Source organism: Mytilus galloprovincialis, chromosome 1, assembly GCF_965363235.1.
Source record: "Mytilus galloprovincialis chromosome 1, xbMytGall1.hap1.1, whole genome shotgun sequence".
In the NCBI taxonomy this organism is placed as follows: Eukaryota; Metazoa; Mollusca; class Bivalvia; order Mytilida; family Mytilidae; genus Mytilus; species Mytilus galloprovincialis.
In genome coordinates this window covers 12,073,390-12,091,873 of record NC_134838.1, presented here as the reverse complement: position 1 = coordinate 12,091,873, position 18,484 = coordinate 12,073,390, and the positions used below count along the sequence as shown (strand labels likewise).

The following is an 18,484-nucleotide window of genomic DNA, read 5'->3' as shown; positions in this document are numbered from 1 at the left end:
TTAATTCATCTTCTTTTATTTTCTCCCTCTCCTTCATTTCCAGTTCTTTTAATTTAAATTCATCTTCTTTTTCTTTTCTCTCTATTTCCAACCTTTCCTTCATTTCCAGTTCTGCTTGTTTTAATTTAAATTCATGTTCTAATTCAAGCTGTTTTAATTTAAAGGCATCTACATTTTCGACCTTAAGTTCAAGAGCCTCTTCACCTAAAATTTCTGCGTCAACTAATTTGTCTATAACCAAATTTTTTATAATTTGTTTTCTCATAGATACTTTAAAATTTAACTGCAGATGTTTAGCAAGCAACACTAATTCGTCTTTCTTTAAATTATCAAAACTCTCCAGGTCTGGCGTTTTCAAAAATTTACCGGCATCAAATGCCATTTTGTAGAATTTTGTTGGCTAGTTATAATAAAAATATTAAACAAATTTTGAATAAAATATGTTTAAGATCCCGGACGAGCCCCCAATTTCTGTTACGGCCAGAAATCGCCTTTAAATTGTAGCCAACAAAAGACACAAATCAATAATAAAATTTAACAATATTTAATATACAAAAGTTTACAAAAGGTATTACACAAATATTACTGTTAACTTAACTGTCAAAATATGAGTCCAATCAGTTATCTTTATCTGTATCCGGAAATCTTTCGGAATCCAATTTGAATATTACGTTCACTACTAATGTCACAATCCAGTATGATGTTGTTTGTAGAATAAAAGTGTCAATCCAAATGCTGTGAATACTAATGTCTATCAATGTCTATGTCCAAGTTTTAATTATGAGAGTTTAACTTTAGTGTCTGTATATATAGTGTTGTCAATGGAAAATTCTAGAACACTCTATAATGGAACATTGTGGAAAATCCTGGAAAGTTACAACGGAAGTTTCTGGAATAACGTAGAAGTTTAAATTACGCATCTTTTATAAGGATCATTCTAGAAAGTTCCAATCATTCTGTGATTGTTCCAGTGATTCCTAAACTGCACAATTATAAGATTATTTGGTAAACAACTATCAGGCCATACAACACAAATTAGGCCAACATAAATAAACATAATAATTACAATATCATAACAGTGACCTATAGTTGTTAATTTCTCTGTCATTTTGGTCTATTGTGGGGAGTTGTCTCATTGGCGATCATACCACATCTTCATTTTTATAAAAGCGCTAAAAGGTGATTTCACCTCTTCGAACCAAGAACCAGATCTTCAAACATACGAATATAAAACATTTAAAAGGTAGAACGTATAAAAATCAAATAAGAAACAAATTAGTATCGAACATAAAGCAATAGGATCGGTTGAGCACAAACACATATAAATAGGCCATAAAAAGGTCATTTTACCTCAACAAATTTAGAACTATAACCAGAGATAAGAATATAAACAATTAAAAAGGGGGAAGGATATCAAAAATCGAATAAGTAACGAATAAGGAATAAGGAATAAGTAACGAATAGGAAACGAATAAGGAATAAGTAACGAATAGGGAATAGGGAATAAGTAACGAATAGGGAATAGGGAATAAGAATAGGTAACGAATAGGGAATAGGGAATAAGTAACGAATAGGTAACGAATAGGGAATAGGGAATAGGTAACCAACTTGACGTCCATGATGTAGATTGCAATGCATATTTTCGCAGCCGATCCCTCCGTCGAATTGCCACACTCAATTGATCACACTAAGGTTTATCGTTACTTCGTTAATCTATCCTCCAGGAATTCAGTTTTATGTTACCATTTCATAATAGTTACCAACATTAGAAAAGATATTATTCCATGAAAATCCTAAATGAAATTTCCAGAAAGCTGAAAATCCAAACGAATAGCATAGATGATTAACATACGACGGTTACTAGACACCTGTAACTTTTTTCCAATCCCCTTTTATTATTCTTTTAAAACCAGACTCATTTAAGTAATGATTTTTTGCTGACCTTCTATGGTCTCTGTGGAGTGTTGTCTCGTTGACTGCAATCATACAGCATCTGCTCATTTTTATATTGGATGTCATTTATTGTTTCCATGAAAAAAATACTTTGATATCATATTAGTATCCATAGGAAATCTGATTTTCGTTGCAATATTTTTGTAATCTATTTAATGTAAGATGTAAACCACTCTGGGATTCTGGACATATCACGGATTCGCCAGCAAAAATAAGGCTACTTATTGATATGTTTTTATATTTTCCCCTGGATGAAGCGTAGTTCATTCTTTTTTAAATATGAAAACTTGCGTAGGATCAATTCTAAAAAAATATTTGTTATTTTCTGTTGATGCAACTTCGTAAATACTGTCAAATGAATTTGGCGGGATGGAAAAGAGTGGTCATGCGTGTGAACGACAGCGTATAATGGGTGGTCCCCTGACAGGAAAGATACAGAACCAAAACAAAATTGAAGAGAAATATAATTGCACGATTTCAACAACCAATTAAATATATAATAAAGAAGATGTGGTATTATTGCCAATTAGTTTTAAAATATTTATTCGTCATAAATATATCATCATAAAAAATAAATAATTAATGAGACAGCAATCAACAAGAGACCAAATGACACAGAAATTAATAACTAAGTATGCATACTTAAAAAAAACCCAGGGAAAATAAAGTCACGTGAGTTTATAAAGGGAAGTTTAATGACATGCACATGTATAAAATAGTGGCTAGTTACCGAAAGGGAAGAGGAATTGAAGACATTCAGTATTTTGGGACGAACGTCAAAGTTATGGAAATAACAAATAATAACTTGACTACTGCAATTTTTCCTGACTTTCATTCCTTTTCGAAGAATATGGACGGACTAACAAAAACAGATAACATAACCTGGCCTACTGTGAACACTACCACAAACCAAAAAGCAACGGTTCCGATTACATCCGTGGTATCATTCACACTTGGAGTACTTGGAAACATTCTGGCAATTATAGTTCTTGTCCGTTTCAAGAAAAAGCACAAATGGGGCATATTTTCTAGATTTGTAATAGCATTAGCTTTGACCGATCTGTTCGGGATTATAACAACGTCACCAGTCGTTTTTGCAGTTTTTGCAAGAAAAGTTAACTTGTCAGAAAATGTATTGCTATGTCATTACATGGCAGTCATGATGATCTTTGCAGGATTAGCGACCGTGCTTTTGGTCAGTGCGATGGCTGTGGATAGGGCTTTAGCTATTCTTCTTCCATTGACATATTATGCGATTGGTACACGAACTTTTGCGAACAGTTTGATAATTGGAGTATGGGTTTTTTCTTTATTAATTGCTATTCTGCCCTTAATTGGTTTGGGTGAAAATGTAGCACACTATCCATATTCATGGTGCTTTTTCAATTACTTTGGCGACAAAACAGAAGATAAAATATCTGGATTCATTTATTCCTTCCTAGGGTTAGGGAGTATTTTTTTAACGATAGTGCTAAACCTGCGTGTGATTGCAAGGCTTATTTCCGAGAGTAAGAGTCATGTCAGACGTGAAAGTATATCAAACAGAACAAACAGGAGAGCAAGATCAAAGAAAGACATTTCTATTGCAATATTTCTCATCATGATAGTTATTGTGTTTACTGTCTGCTGGGCACCATTTATGGTAAGTAATGTTGTATTCATGATACATGTCAGGGGTAAAGTTTGATGGTGGAAATTTAAACGACCTTACTGGCTATACAGCCTTTGCACGGTTGACAAAAGATTTTCTGCGGAACCGTAAATCATATGGTCCTTGTGATACTTTAATATTTGATAATTTGGGGTAACGGGATCTATGAATTGAAAGTATTGCAGTTTCGCAGCAAATAACGTTTAAAGCCATTATATAGCCAAAACATAAACACCATGATCAGATCTCACCACAAGAAAATAAAAGTCAATTCAGGTGATCGGATGGGTAAAAGTTTGCTAGATATATAAGTTAGTTGTAGAAAACTACTTTGGTGGATTTGTTGTTTGGTTTTTGTCTCATTTGGGGTTTAACCGATGATTTTAAAGTGTCATATTGGTTTTAATCAGTATTTTACTATTTAATTTTCACCATAATCACAAGAAATAATAGTTTACTTCAACATTTTTTTGGACAAAATAGTTGACATTTTTGTTTGGCGAACCTTACTATACTCAAGTACAAGCTTCCTAATATTGTATTTTTAAGATATTATGATTAGTATATCACCATGCAAGGAAGTGCAGGAAGCTTATATAGCCAAAACATAAACACCATGATCATTAAGCTATTAAGTTCATGTCCTGGTTAAAGATGGGGCACTTAGAAGTGAACAATGTATATGATTTTAAGAAACAGGATATACATTTTGTCATCGGTAGCAAAGGTGAAAAGAAAATTGATATTTTGTTTAAAACACATCGGTTACTCCCTACTTAAATTTGAAGTAGGAAGGGTCACGAAAACTGTAACAACCTTATCAAAGGGGGTCCAAAATGAAATGACACGAGCACGTCAGAGCAAACAACACTTAATTTCAAAAAACTGTCAACAGAGACATATTCTTCTGTAACTTTGAAACGAACCTTAAACAACGCCAGACAAAAAGTGACGAAAAGTCTCATAGTCTCCAAATGTATCATCCCTTGTGTAGAACTATATCATATTGAAAACAAAAGGAATTATTTGAACATGATACCCGTAAGATCGTTGTGGGGCTCATATGGAAGGATCCTATCCTTTTTAGCCCACCATATTTTGGTACACTTTCAAAACTGATACAATCATCAATCCTGCATGATTTGGTGCAATATTTCACACAATTAAAAAGTTATATAGAAAACTATTTGTGTCCTCATCAATTTCTTAACTGATACATGACTGACTCCCAATGACGGTCTATACTAATTTTAAAGGCTTCCACAGTTTTTGATGAAATAACTTCAACTGGTAGGTTATTCCAATCATTAATAATTCGTTGTGAGAAATGTCTTAATCGAAAAGAAGTGTTACATCTAGGTTTTGCTAATTTCCAATTATGCCCACGGGTATTTGTACTGATGACAGTAAAAAATCTTCCATAAGATATATCTTCGAATCCTTTTAATATTTTGAAAGCTTGTATCATATCACCTCTTCGCCTTCTGTGAGTTAGGGAAGGTAGTTTAAGTACTTTTAATCTGTCTTCATAGCTTAAATGTCGTATATCAGGAATTAATTTAGTTGCTCTCATCTGCACTTTTTCTACAGCATTAATATCTTTCTTTAAATGCGGATACCATATTGTATTTCCATATTCCACGTGTGGTCGTACCAACGCAACGTATAGTCTTAAAAATGTATATTGATCTTTTAAGATAAAAGTTCGGTTAATCAGCCCAAGTATACTATTGGCTTTATTTATTTTACTTGATATATGTTGAGAAAATTTAAGATCATTTTGAAAAATAATTCCAAGATCCTTTTCTTGTTCATCTTTAATGATATCAATATTGTTCATGGTATAAACATTTTCAGGATTATTTCTTCCATAATGGATTTGTTTACATTTGTTCACATTAAATTTCATGTCCGATAACTTGGACCAATCGTAGAGGGCATCTAGATCATTCTGTAAGACATCAGATTTAGAAGTAGGTGCATAAATTTTAGTATCGTCTGCGAAAATTTTTACTATAGACTCCACAACATCTGGTAAATCATTTATGAATATAATGAAAAGAACAGGTCCAAGTACACTGCCTTGGGGCACTCCACTAATTACATTTTGCCATTCAGATTTTTCCCCTTTCACAATGGTGTTTAACGGTTCTGCAGGTTCGATGATGAAGTCCCTACAACCAACATGAAATAACAAATAAATGAATAGCAAAAATCTGTTTTTATTTCAGATCAGGATAATTATCAACCAAAGCCATAGTTTCCCAAGAAATGAAAAAGCTGACATTTTATCACTTATTCTTGCCAGCTGGAATCAAGTTCTTGACCCATGGGTGTATCTTTTGTTCAGAGGAAACACGCTGACTCGTTTAATACATTACATTAAAAAATCCAGTATCATCTGTAAGACGTTTGGAAGATTTAATTGTTCCTCTAGAGAAGTTGGTAAACATGATGCAACAGCACTGCAGTTAGGTGCTATTCCTTTGACGTCGATGGTAACCGAATGTAAACAGAGACATAAATATAATGATTATAGTGAAAAGTGCCGCAGTGGCAGAACATCAATTTAAGTTTGTTTTAACAGATTCAACACTTACTAATACTATATACATACAGGGTCATGAATATGTCATTTAATATAGAATGAAATTCAAAACAGTGTGGCTGTGGCCATTGATTGACACATTAAATTCATCCATTGACTGGGACAATTTACGTGAACGTTTGTCTGTAACGACCACTGTTCACGACGTACCTACGATAGACATTTAAACTGTGGGGTCACCAAAGGTTTCTTAACGCCTTTAATTATAAAATAATTCGAAAAATCAATCAGGAATAACCTTTATGTTTTGATTTATATAATTGATATAAATCAAAACGTCGTGTTATTTCTGATTAATTTTTCGAATTACTTTATTAAGGTGTTGAGAACCTTTGGTGACCCCATAGTTTAAGTGTCTTTAAAAAGTACATAGTGAGCAGTGGTCTTTACATACAAACGTTCACCTAAATTGTCCCAGTCAATGAATGAATTTAATGTGTCAATCAATGGCCACAGCCACACTGTTTTGAATTTCATTCTAGTGAAGTATAAAAATTATAGTAACTTACACTTATACATATTGACCTTGTATCTGTCCTTGAAATAAATCATGCTATTCGGGCCTTCTGTATCATTTACATTACCTTTTGAACATCGTTATAATTCTGATCCAGTTCAATTATCATTCAAATGGAGTCCTCCTTCCTCGGCTGTTTCGGCGCTATTCCACAGCAACCTCCAGATGTGCGCCGGCTCAGTTTAACAGTCTGAACCTATAATGGGTGACTTACATTTCTCCCGATATGTAACTGCTGCACTGTCACTGATTGGTGTTTTCATCTGAGCTAATAAAAAGTCTCTTCTTTCATAAGTCCATTATTTACACAAAATGTCATTTTTCACATATCTCTTATTGCCACTTTTCCAGATCTCACCTCTCTCCCTCCATATCCACTGTGATGACACTTCTGCTTGTCTACACACTTCGGAAATTAGCCTTATTCCTCTCTGCTCCTATCACTCATAAAGTCCCTAGAGCTTACCATACTGTATGTCCCGAAAAGTCCCTGCACCCTACTTCAATAGCAAAGCACCAAGTCCTCCAACCCTCTGTTCCCAATCTTCTACAAGCTGTTGGTATTTTGTCATCTTCCATTCATGTGCCTTATCCATCCTTTCTTCCCAAGGGACTGTCAATTCCAGCAATATTGTGTGTCTAGTTCCCTGTGACCATAGTACCATATTTGGTCTTAGCGATGTTGCTGCTATTCCTGCAGGGAAGCTCATACGTTGCTGAATATATATGCAGTACATTGCCAGTATGTTGCTGTTGCAAGAATCCCAATCACCAATTCAGGTGTGCTGTTCTTGCTCTCTCAAGCCTTCACAAAGTTTTTTGCCTTTTTCTTCCTCCTGATGATGTCAAAACTCGCTGCTATTGTTTTAAGTTCTATGTATACATACTTTATTTAAGTTCCACTTGACATGATGACAAATGTTGTAGAGATGCTGTTTTTTTATTTGCATAAGGTGCACATTGGATCTTCTATCAACCCCCATGTATAGAAATTTGATAGACGTGGTAGTACATCATACACTGATCTCAATAGGAAGCTTAAACAATACCCGTTCAAACTCCAAATGTCATTCCAGGATGAGGCCCTGCTTTTAGCACCTTACCAATTTAACTAACTACCTTGCTGCTTCATGCCTACCGCCTTGATGTTCCTGTTCTCTTCTTCTATCTGTCGTACTTCCTTCTGTACCAAATATCTCTTTCCCTTCTCATCTGCTGTATCCCATCTTGGTTTAGTTGTCATACCAAAACTTTGTCTCCCTACTGCTGTGACACCGACAATGACACTGTGTCAAAGAATTGTCTCTGATTCTTTCATTGCTTCCTCTGCTTTCCACTTTCTTCCTGTCCGGATCGTCACTTTAGCTCCTCTAACCTTGGCATCTTTCATCATGACCAGTCGTGTTTTTGTTACTTTAAACTCGTCAGTCAACGCCTTGAGTAATAATTGCAGTTTAGTCCCAGTACTATGCAAGCCTACGCTGCTGAAACTTCTTGGTACGCCAAGCCAACGTCTGAGGCACGCACCGATCTTTCTTTCTAAAACCTCGATTTTGGACACTGGAAACTCGAGTACCAATAACGACCATGTTTCCTTGGCAAGACCCCATGTTGATACAGACAAACTTTGTATCTTCCTGGCAGGCCACTCTTGCTTATCTTCGGCAGCCAGCCTACTAACTGCGTGTGCATTTTGGTGTTTCCACTGTCTGCTAGTGTACTAGCGTCAAACTATCCCCCAATATTTCACGGGTTTATCACCAACTGTTTGTATCTTTTCCCTGCTAGTTGGAATGTTTCATCTCTCACTTTGGTACGCCAAGCCAACTTATTAGGTTTGAATTTCATTCTGGTCCAGCTAATCATTCCTTCCAACCGTTTATATTCCTACTTCTAGTCTCGGCCATGCTGTGGGGAATCTCCTGCTGTAAATCTCATCTCAATGTGATCAACGTATTCTTGCAACATTGTCCTGATGGTGGTACCTCTGCAATAACAAATCTAACAGTTTGTGAGGGATGGATCCGTAGGTATTTGCAAGATCTAGCCAAAGTACGGCTAAGTCGCTTTTCTTCTCCTTTGCTTCTCTTAAGATCTGTGTCAAAACACTAGTATGTTCAATACATCCGGATACCTCTGGCATGCCTTTGTCATGCCTCCTTTCTTAACTGATAATTCTATGTATTGGTTGCTTAGCAGGAACCTTGTTGCCCTAAAACAGCTATGTTCAATAGAGAGATGATTCTAAACTGCTCAACTTTCCTAGAGTTCTCATCCTTAGGAATACAATATCCTCCCACTTTATACCATGCATCTATCGCCTTTCTTCTCCAAACTAAAAAGCTTCCACAATCGTCTGGTCAGCTTCGGACAGTTCTTGTATACCCGATACTGAATCCCGTGTGCACCTGGTGCTGACGTTACTCTTGTTTTATTCAGAACATCATGCACTTCTTTGAATTTCAGTTCTGACTCATCAAATTGTTTTTTCGGTTCCTCTGGAGGTACCAATTTATCACATTCTTCCAGTTTTTTCTCTCGCCTTTCATCACTATGAATCTTTCTGAGATGTTCTTGTACTTCTTCCTTTGAGTTTTCTAATTTACCAGATCTTCTTGCTCCAAATAATCTCTTCATATACTGTAAAGGGTGTACTGTGACTTGAACTCTTTCCTTTGCCCTTTTCTTTCGGTCTCTTCTATGTGTTTATGCTCTTTTAAGTGTTTTCAATTTTCCCGGTTTTTTTTCTTTAACTGTTGTAAAGGAAACTTGTCTCCTCCATAGCATCTATATACCTCTTCTTTAACCTTCAGAGGGGACCTCAGTTCCTTGATCTTCCCCTGTCTACGGTTACTATGACCTTGTGTTCTCTCTCTTTTCCAGAGGTATTCAACGCAATTATGTCCTTTCCTACGCTGTAAGTAGTGGGCGTCATTGCTCTTATCTTTCTATATAAATTTCCTGCTAGTGTTGATTCTAAGATGTTTTCGAGATCTTCATCGAAAGCTTTCCACATCGTTTTGCCTTCACTTGTTGTCCACTTGATGCTTTCCTTCCTTGACATTGATATTTATCATCTGACTGTTGGTTCTATCACAGCTCTTCTCCTTATATAAGTTGTTTTATCTCTCTAAGCTGATCTATGCAGGGGCGGATGCAGGAATTTTCGAAAGGAGGGTGCTAACCCAGGGCACCCAGGGCAAAAGGGGGGGGGGGTGCAAAACATATGTCCCGATACAAATGCATTGATCGGCAAAAATAAAGGGGGGGTGCGCACCCCCGGACCCCCCCCCCCCTGGATCCGCCACTGCTATGTGTTCACTCCTCAACCTGGTTCACATGGAGGTTATCATCACTGTGTTTTGCTTCCTGGATGGTCTCCTCCTCCGTCTGACCAGATCTCTCTGTGCGTTGATTGCCGGAATGGGTTGGCTCACATTTTATTATACATTGATGGATCTTCAAACCTCTAGCATTCTTGCAGACTTTCCCACAAAAAACATGTACATTCATGTCCGTGCTCGCTATCCTTTCCCGTTCTTTATTCGTATCATGAGTCTGTCCTATAGGCTGTTCATCATTCCTCGCACTCGCACAGCCTCAAGTGTGTCTTAATATATATATATCGGTTTATTGCGTGTAGTGAAAGTTCCTCTTCACAGGAGATGCACTTTGTCCTGCCAAGCCTAATACCGCAAGTACCATTCTCTCCTGGCTGCCGTCGGTCTCTCCAGGTCGCCTCTCTCTGTTCTCTTCACAGTCGTCAACTCGAATATCATATTTTCTTTAATAAAGGTTGCATGTCCAACTCTCATTAGGTACTAATGGTCAAACTTACTTAATCTACTGTTAATACTTTTGACGGCTAATAATAACTAATGCTGCTGCAATCAAATGATGTTTGACAACCCTTTTGAATAACTAATACATTTTTTATTTATAGAATGGCATGCAAGTACTTTAACTATTTAGTTTACTTTATAGTGAAAATATACTTATAAGTACTGCACGTTTATGTATTAAAAGTGGCGAGGCTCTTATAAAATATTGAATTTGAATCTGAATCTAGAACCACTGTGTTGATGATGATGTAAGTGGAATGTCGTCCCCGAGTAAAAGTGTTGACATGAAGTATAATTGATAAATTATTTTTCTGTAAATTCACCATATGTAAAATGTTGAAATATTGGAAATTTACACTAAGGTTTTTCTTCCCAAGAATTCTATGCCTAAGACGTATTTGCCACACATTTTCTTAATTTTTTGTTTTTAGTGGAATATATAAACACCGTAAAACGGTGCGATGCAGACATGGGAGTCTGATAATAAAATTAACGGTACCAATTTTCTTGCACCAGATGCGCATTTCGACAATACATGTCTCTTCAGTGATGCTCGTGGCCAAAATGTTTGAAATCCAAAGCTTATATAAAAGATGAAGAGCTATAATCCAAAAGGTCCAAAAAGTGTAGCCAAATCCGTGAAAGGAATCAGAGCTTTGCATGAGGGAGATACATTCCATAATTTAAAATAATTTCTAATATTTTGTAACAGCAAATTTTAATAACACAAAAATCCGTATTTTCATGCCAGTACCGAAGTACTGGCTACTGGGCTGGTGATACCCTCGGGGACTAATAGTCCATCAGCAGAGGCATCGACCCAGTGGTAGTAATAAAATTAACGGTACCAATTTTCTTGCACCAGATGCGCATTTCGACAATACATGTCTCTTCAGTGATGCTCGTGGCCAAAATGCCAAAATGGTAACTGTGGTGAGCGAGTTGTAATATTCAAAAGCTACTCTATAGAGCGATATGATAGTAATGACTTAGTTATGCACCCAAAAACCAACTTAAACAAAAGTTTACATACATAGAAAAAATGAAATATGATGTACACTAACTATCCAAAATATTATATGGCCTGTACAACAGAGCTCAATATCAAAGATGTGGGAGTTCATGAAATCGAAATTCACAAGAATGTCCAGGACCAAAATTTACCATCGAAAATGTCTTCAACAGGGTTCCTTCAATCATTGACCTTTGATTAATGGTACAATAAAACGAATCACACGAAGGAAAAACAGTTTTTCAAAACACACAAAAACAAAACAACAAATACATCAAGAGATACAAAACTAGCCAAAAAAAAATCCAACAAAAGAATACAATAAAAAGTATTCTACATACACCAAAGATCCATGTCATCATAAGCCCAGAGCAGAAATCTAATGCTAAGAAGTTCTATAGCTTCATAAAGAATAAAAGATGCGAAATGGAGGGGTTGCGCTACTAAGAAACACATACAGGCTCACATATTCGGATTATAAAATGAAGGCAAATATACTTAGTTTTCCTCAGCATTTAACAGCAAAAGAAGAGACTATCGCATAGAAATGAAATCAGATACATACCAACGTATGAAAATAAAACACTACATCGTAACATGGGAAAATGGAATACACAAACTGCTGTTAAATCTTAACATACATAAAGCATCAGGACCAGATGAAAATCTCTACAAAATTATTGAAGAAAAAAACCTCCTGAAATACATACTTGCACCAATTTTCAAAACTCCGTCGACCAAGGTACATTTATACAATCTGATTGGAAAAATGCATATGAAGTTCCAATACTAAAGAACGGGGGTCGTAGCCAAGCATGCATACAACTACCTACCTGTCTCAAAAATCGTTATATTAGATAAAGTTATTAGAGATATCATGAGGGTCTGAAAGGGGGTCTGTTATTCTGTATGAACATTTAATTTTCACCCCTTTTTCTCTAATCTTCAAAAAAATAACCCCTTTTTCTCTAATCTTCAAAAAATTAGACCACGCATTTCTCTAATTTTTTGCCCGTTATTCTCTAATCTTCATTTTTTAAGGGCATTATTCTTTAATCATTTAACCCCATCCATACCCTCAATAAATTGATAATATTGCAATGACTGAAACAACTCCACCGGAGCTTATCTTCAAACAAAACATAAAAAAAACTGTCCTAGTATTACTATGCCTTATGGAATACTCTAGCACCATATTGGATCCGATTACTAAGGACAACATAAACAAATTAGAAGCTACACAACGCTGTTGTGCATTATTTGTATTAAATGATTGTAGAAAAACTAACAATGCTACAGACACTAAATTGGAAGATAAGGAGAGCTCAATGTGAAGTAATCATGTTTATATAGTACACTAACATCTACCAGAGGGACGAAAGATACCAAAGGGACAGTCAAACTCATAAATCCAAAACAACTGACAACGCCATGGTTAAAAACGAAAAAGACAAACAAACAACAGCACACACGACACAACATAGAAAACCAAAGAATAAACAACACGAACCCCACCAAAAAACTAGGGGTGATCTCAGGTGCTCCGGAAGGGTAAGCAGATCCTGCTCCACATGTGGCACCCGTCGTGTTGCTTATGTGATAACAAATCCGGTAAATAGTCTAATTCGGTAGGTCACATTCATGAAAGGGAAGGGGATTGTAGTTACGACGTAAGGAACATGTCCGATATCACTTGTGAAACGGTTATTCCATAACGGTCAACCAACTCGTGATGGCGTCCGTAAAATTTACGAAGGGATGATTTCAACTTCACCATTTGGAACTCTTGGTTTAATAGCTTCCTTGTGAGCAGCAACCCTCTATCAAGAAAATCATGATAGGAAATGCAAGCACGGGAATATCGTATCAATTGGGAGATATATACCCCGTATGCAGGTGCTGCTGGAATGTTGCTACTTAGAAATGGAAAGTTCACAATTGGAAAACTGAAATCATCTCTTTTGTCGTAAAGTTTTGTTTTCAACCGACCCTCAGTGTCAATTTCTAGATGAAAGTCAAGATATGAGGCCGACTTAACTGTATCTGTAGTATCCTTTATCTCTAGCTGGATTGGATAGATGCGTTCCACAAAGTCACCAAATTTTGAATTATTTAGTGAAAGAACATCATCTATATAGCGAAAAGTGGAGTTAAAGGATATTGCTAACTTCTTATCTTTCTTCCTAAGAAGTTCTTGCATGAAGTCAGCCTCATAATAATAAAGAAACAAGTCGGCAAGTAGAGCTAGGGGCACAGTTTGTTCCCATTGGAATGCCGACAGTCTGTTGAAATACACGTCCTCCGAACGTAACAAATATGTTGTCAATCAAGAAATCAAACATCTTGATAATATCAGTTTCAAAGTTTTTGTTGGAATCAGAGTGATTTTTTACAAAGTAGGATTTATCCCTCCCTAAAACAAGATACTTGTATCTACGTTGGCCATTCTTTTTTACGAAGCAAAGCAATACCAACTCTTTCAATTTGTCTTTTAGTTTGGAATGTGGAATACTAGTATAAAGAGTAGAAAAGTCAAATGTTTTAATACTGTTACAAGATGAAAGAGAGATAGATTGTATGTACTCTAAAAGATCTTTGGAATTTTTAAGTATCCACATCTGATTCACGCCCCCTCTAGAATAGGCAGTTTCACAATAACTTTGAAGCCCGTCTTTGATTGCTGATAAAATAGATGTTAATAATTTAGAAAGAGGTTTCGTGGAACACTTGGAAGACCCAGCAATATACCGTTGTTTGTAAGGACACTTATGTAGTTTAGGTATCCAATACAGTGATGGCAGATCCAGTTCTTCATCTTTGGTTGAAATTCCAAAGGAACACAGAACAGACCTATGATTATCCAGGATTTCCTCTTTGGTAAGTGTCGTGAGGGTATATGTTGAGTTTCCAAGTGAATTGTCAATACCTAATTCGTTTATCAAGCAGTTAATGTAATGAGTTTTACACACAAAAACGATGTTGTTTGGGGCTTTATCTGCGGGGACAACAACATATTTGTCATGGAGGTAGGATAGGGGTTTTGCAACATTTGGGTCTTTAAAGATTGACGTAGCATGGGCATACAAATTGACAATCAGTAAGAGAACACAAAACACGATTTCTCAGTCCTTATGCCAGGACTAAAGTATATCGATATTCCTTTTTCCTAGACACCAGCATATTCTTGAAATCAATGTCAAAACAACTAGCATGACTAGTAAGCTGAACAACCATTGAATCATTTAAAAGGGTGTGCTAGTGGTACATCTTCGACAGATGTTCAAACTGGTTTTGACGTTATTTGAAAGAAGCACTGTTTCACTATAATTCCCACATTTATTGTTCTCAAATCGAACATGAACATACAACAGTAGGATAATACTCCCTTGTGAGGCCTGTACTATAAATGAATAATAATAAGAAAACATCTAACACTGTGTCTGTGCAACCAGGAGAACCACAGAGCAGCGTACTAATGGGTTATCATGTTCCTACTTTTTATCAACGACCTACTTGTCTATGTACAGTCATTAACAGTTCATTTATTTGCAGATGGCTGTGTTCTGTAAAGACGGATAAAACTAGAGGCTCTAAAGAGCCTGTGTCGCTCACCTTGGTCTATGTGAATATTAAACAATGGACACAGATGGATTCATGACAAAATTGTGTTTTGGTGATGGTGATGTGTTTGTAGATCTTACTTTACTAAACATTCTTGCTGCTTACAATTATCTCTATCTATAACAGTACTTTCTGTGGAAAATGTTATTGAAAATCTTCAAATTTTAAGAAAATTGTTAAAAATTTACTATGAAGGGCAATAACTCCTTAGGGGGTCAATCGACTATTTTCGTCAAAGTGACTTATTTTTAGTTCTTACTTTGCTGAACATTATTGCTGTTTACAGTTTATCTCTATCTATAATAATATTCAAGATAACAAAAACAACCAGCAAAATTTCCTCAAAATTACCAATTCAGGGGCAGCAACCTAACAACCGATTATCCGATTCATCTGAAAATTTCAGGGCAGATAGATCGTGACCTGATCAACAATTTTATTTCCTGTCAGATTTGCTCTTAATGCTTTGGTTTTTGAGTAATAAGCCAAAAACTGCATTTTACCCCCATGTTTTATTTTTAGCCATGGCCGCCATCTTGGTTTGTTGGCCGAGTTACCTGACACATTTTTTTAACTAGATACCCCAATGATGATTATGGCTAAGTTTGGTTAAATTTGGCCCAGTAGTTTCAGAGGAGAAGATTTTTCTAAAAGATTACTAAGATTTACGAAAAATGGTTAAAAATTGACTATAAAGGACAATAACTCCTAAAGTGGTCAACTGACCATCTTGGTCATGTTCACTTATTTGTAGATCTTACTTCATGGTACTTTGCTGAACATTATTGCTGTTTACAGTTTATCTCTATCTATAATAATATTCAAAATAATAACCAAAAACAGCAAAATTTCCTTAAAATTATCAATTCAGGGGCAACAACCCAACAACGGGTTGTTCGATTCATCTGAAAATTTCAGGGCAGATAGATCTTGAACCTGATGAACAACTTGACCCCCATGTCAGATTTGCTCTAAATGCTTTGGTTTTTGAGTTATAAGCCAAAAACTGCAGTTTACCCCTATGTTCTATTTTTAGCCATGGCGGCCATCTTGGTTGGTTGGCCGGGTCACGCCACACATTTTTTAAACTAGATACCCCAATGATGATTGTGGCCAAGTTTGGATTAATTTGTCCCAGTAGTTTCAGAGGAGAAGATTTTTGTAAAAGATAACTAAGATTTACGAAAAATGGTTAAAAATGGACTAAAAAGGGCAATAACTCCTAAAGGGGTCAACTGACCATTTCGGTCACGTTGACTTATTTGTAAATCTTACTTTGCTGAACATTATTGCTGTTTACAGTTTATCTCTATCTATAATAATATTCAAGATAATAACCAAAAACAGCAAAATTTCCTTAAAATTATCAATTCAGGGGCAGCAACCCAACAACAGGTTGTTTGATTCATCTGAAAATTTCAGGGCAGATAGATCTTGACCTGATGAACAATTTTACCCCGTCAGATTTGCTCTAAATGCTTTGGTTTTTGAGTTATAAGCCAAAAAACTGCATTTTACCCCTATGTTCTATTTTTAGCCATGGCGGCCATCTTGGTTGGTTGGCCGGGTCACGCCACACATTTTTTAAACTAGATACCCCAATGATGATTGTGGCCAAGTTTGGATTAATTTGTCTCAGTAGTTTCAGAGGAGAAGATTTTTGTAAAGGATAACTAAGATTTACGAAAAATGGTTAAAAATGGACTAAAAAGGGCAATAACTCCTAAAGGGGTCAACTGACCATTTCGGTCATGTTAACTTATTTGTAAATCTTACTTTGCTGAACATTATTGCTGTTTACAGTTTATCTCTATCTATAATAATATTCAAGATAATAACCAAAAACAGCAAAATTTCCTTAAAATTATCAATTCAGGGGCAGCAACCCAACAACAGGTTGTCCGATTCATCTGAAAATTTCAGGGCAGATAGATCTTGACCTGATAAACAATTTTAGCCCGTCAGATTTGCTCTAAATGCTTTGGTTTTTGAGTTATAAGCCAAAAACTGCATTTTACCCCTATGTTCTATTTTTAGCCATGGCGGCCATCTTGGTTGATTGGCCGGGTCACGCCACACATTTTTTAAACTAGATACCCCAATGATGATTGTGGCCAAGTTTGGTTTAATTTTTCCCAGTAGTTTCAGAGGAGAAGATTTTTGTAAAAGTTAACGACGACGGACGACGACGACGGACGACGACGGACGACGGACGCCGGACGCAAAGTGATGGGAAAAGCTCACTTGGCCCTTCGGGCCAGGTGAGCTAAAAATGACACAAGAAGACAAGAACATCTTGTTAAGATTGGAATATGATTGTCAAATTGAATTTCAACCCAGCCAACTTCTTCGCGTAACCAAAATGCGTAAACTGCACCCCAAAATTTATAATATCCAGGAACATCATTTAGAATTGATTGGTTGATTCAGCAGTGTAACAATTTCTAAAACCAATTATTCGAACACTCATAGAAAGCATATATCTAAAAATACAAAAATTTAACTATAGCCTTAATCCAAAGAAACCTGCATCACAGTCAACAACTAACAAAAGTTGTATACTTCACAACTCTTGTTAGAGCATTGCTTGATTATGCATTCTTAGTTTTGAACCCTTTAACCAACCTAAATATACAGAAACTAGAGTGTTCAAAGAAGATCAGCCCGGTTTTTAATGAACTACTATCAAGAAACCAGAAGTGTAACATCAATGCTAAAAATTTTAAAGTACCAAGCTGTAGCCGAGAGTAGTCGGATTTAAGGCTACGATGGTCAGAATAAAACACAAGAGCTGCATACTAGTACTACATTAGTATGTAGAGAAGACACAACATGATTTTTGTGCCATAACATCAACATACAAACATTCCTTATTCCAAGAGAGTTAATGATATGGAACCTATGAAACAGATGCACCAATTCTATGGTGGATAGTTCCTCACTAGCGGTTCAAGTAGGGGGTATTATTAGTTACATAGTGTGCTAGTGACGTAATACGGTATATATCGGGTCAGTAAATTCCATATGAGGTATGCTCGAATCCCCATATGGAATTAACTGACCCGATATATACCGTATTACGTCACTAGCATACTATGTAACGAATTTATCTTACCGACTATCTTAACGTGTGAAATTTAGACTAGATACCTATCAAAATGAGCAAGTCTTCATTACTGTTAGCATTAAGAAACTACTTCCATTGATCCTACAAAAAAAGATGCCAACAATAACAACTTGTAAGGTTTAAATGTGTTTTATGAAATTATTCCAATCTTGA

At 36.0% G+C, this 18,484-nt stretch overlaps 1 protein-coding gene across 1 annotated transcript; it reads left to right on the top strand.

Annotated features, from left to right (window-relative positions):
- Window positions 1-2,644: 2,644 nt before the first annotated feature.
- LOC143065324 (thromboxane A2 receptor-like) lies at window positions 2,645-6,293 on the top strand. The gene is made up of 2 exons (XM_076238837.1): window positions 2,645-3,595; window positions 5,836-6,293. Exons 1-2 carry the CDS (start codon window positions 2,654-2,656, stop codon window positions 6,175-6,177), a joined length of 1,284 nt encoding a protein of 427 aa, XP_076094952.1. The 5' UTR covers window positions 2,645-2,653; the 3' UTR covers window positions 6,178-6,293.
- Window positions 6,294-18,484: the final 12,191 nt, after the last annotated feature.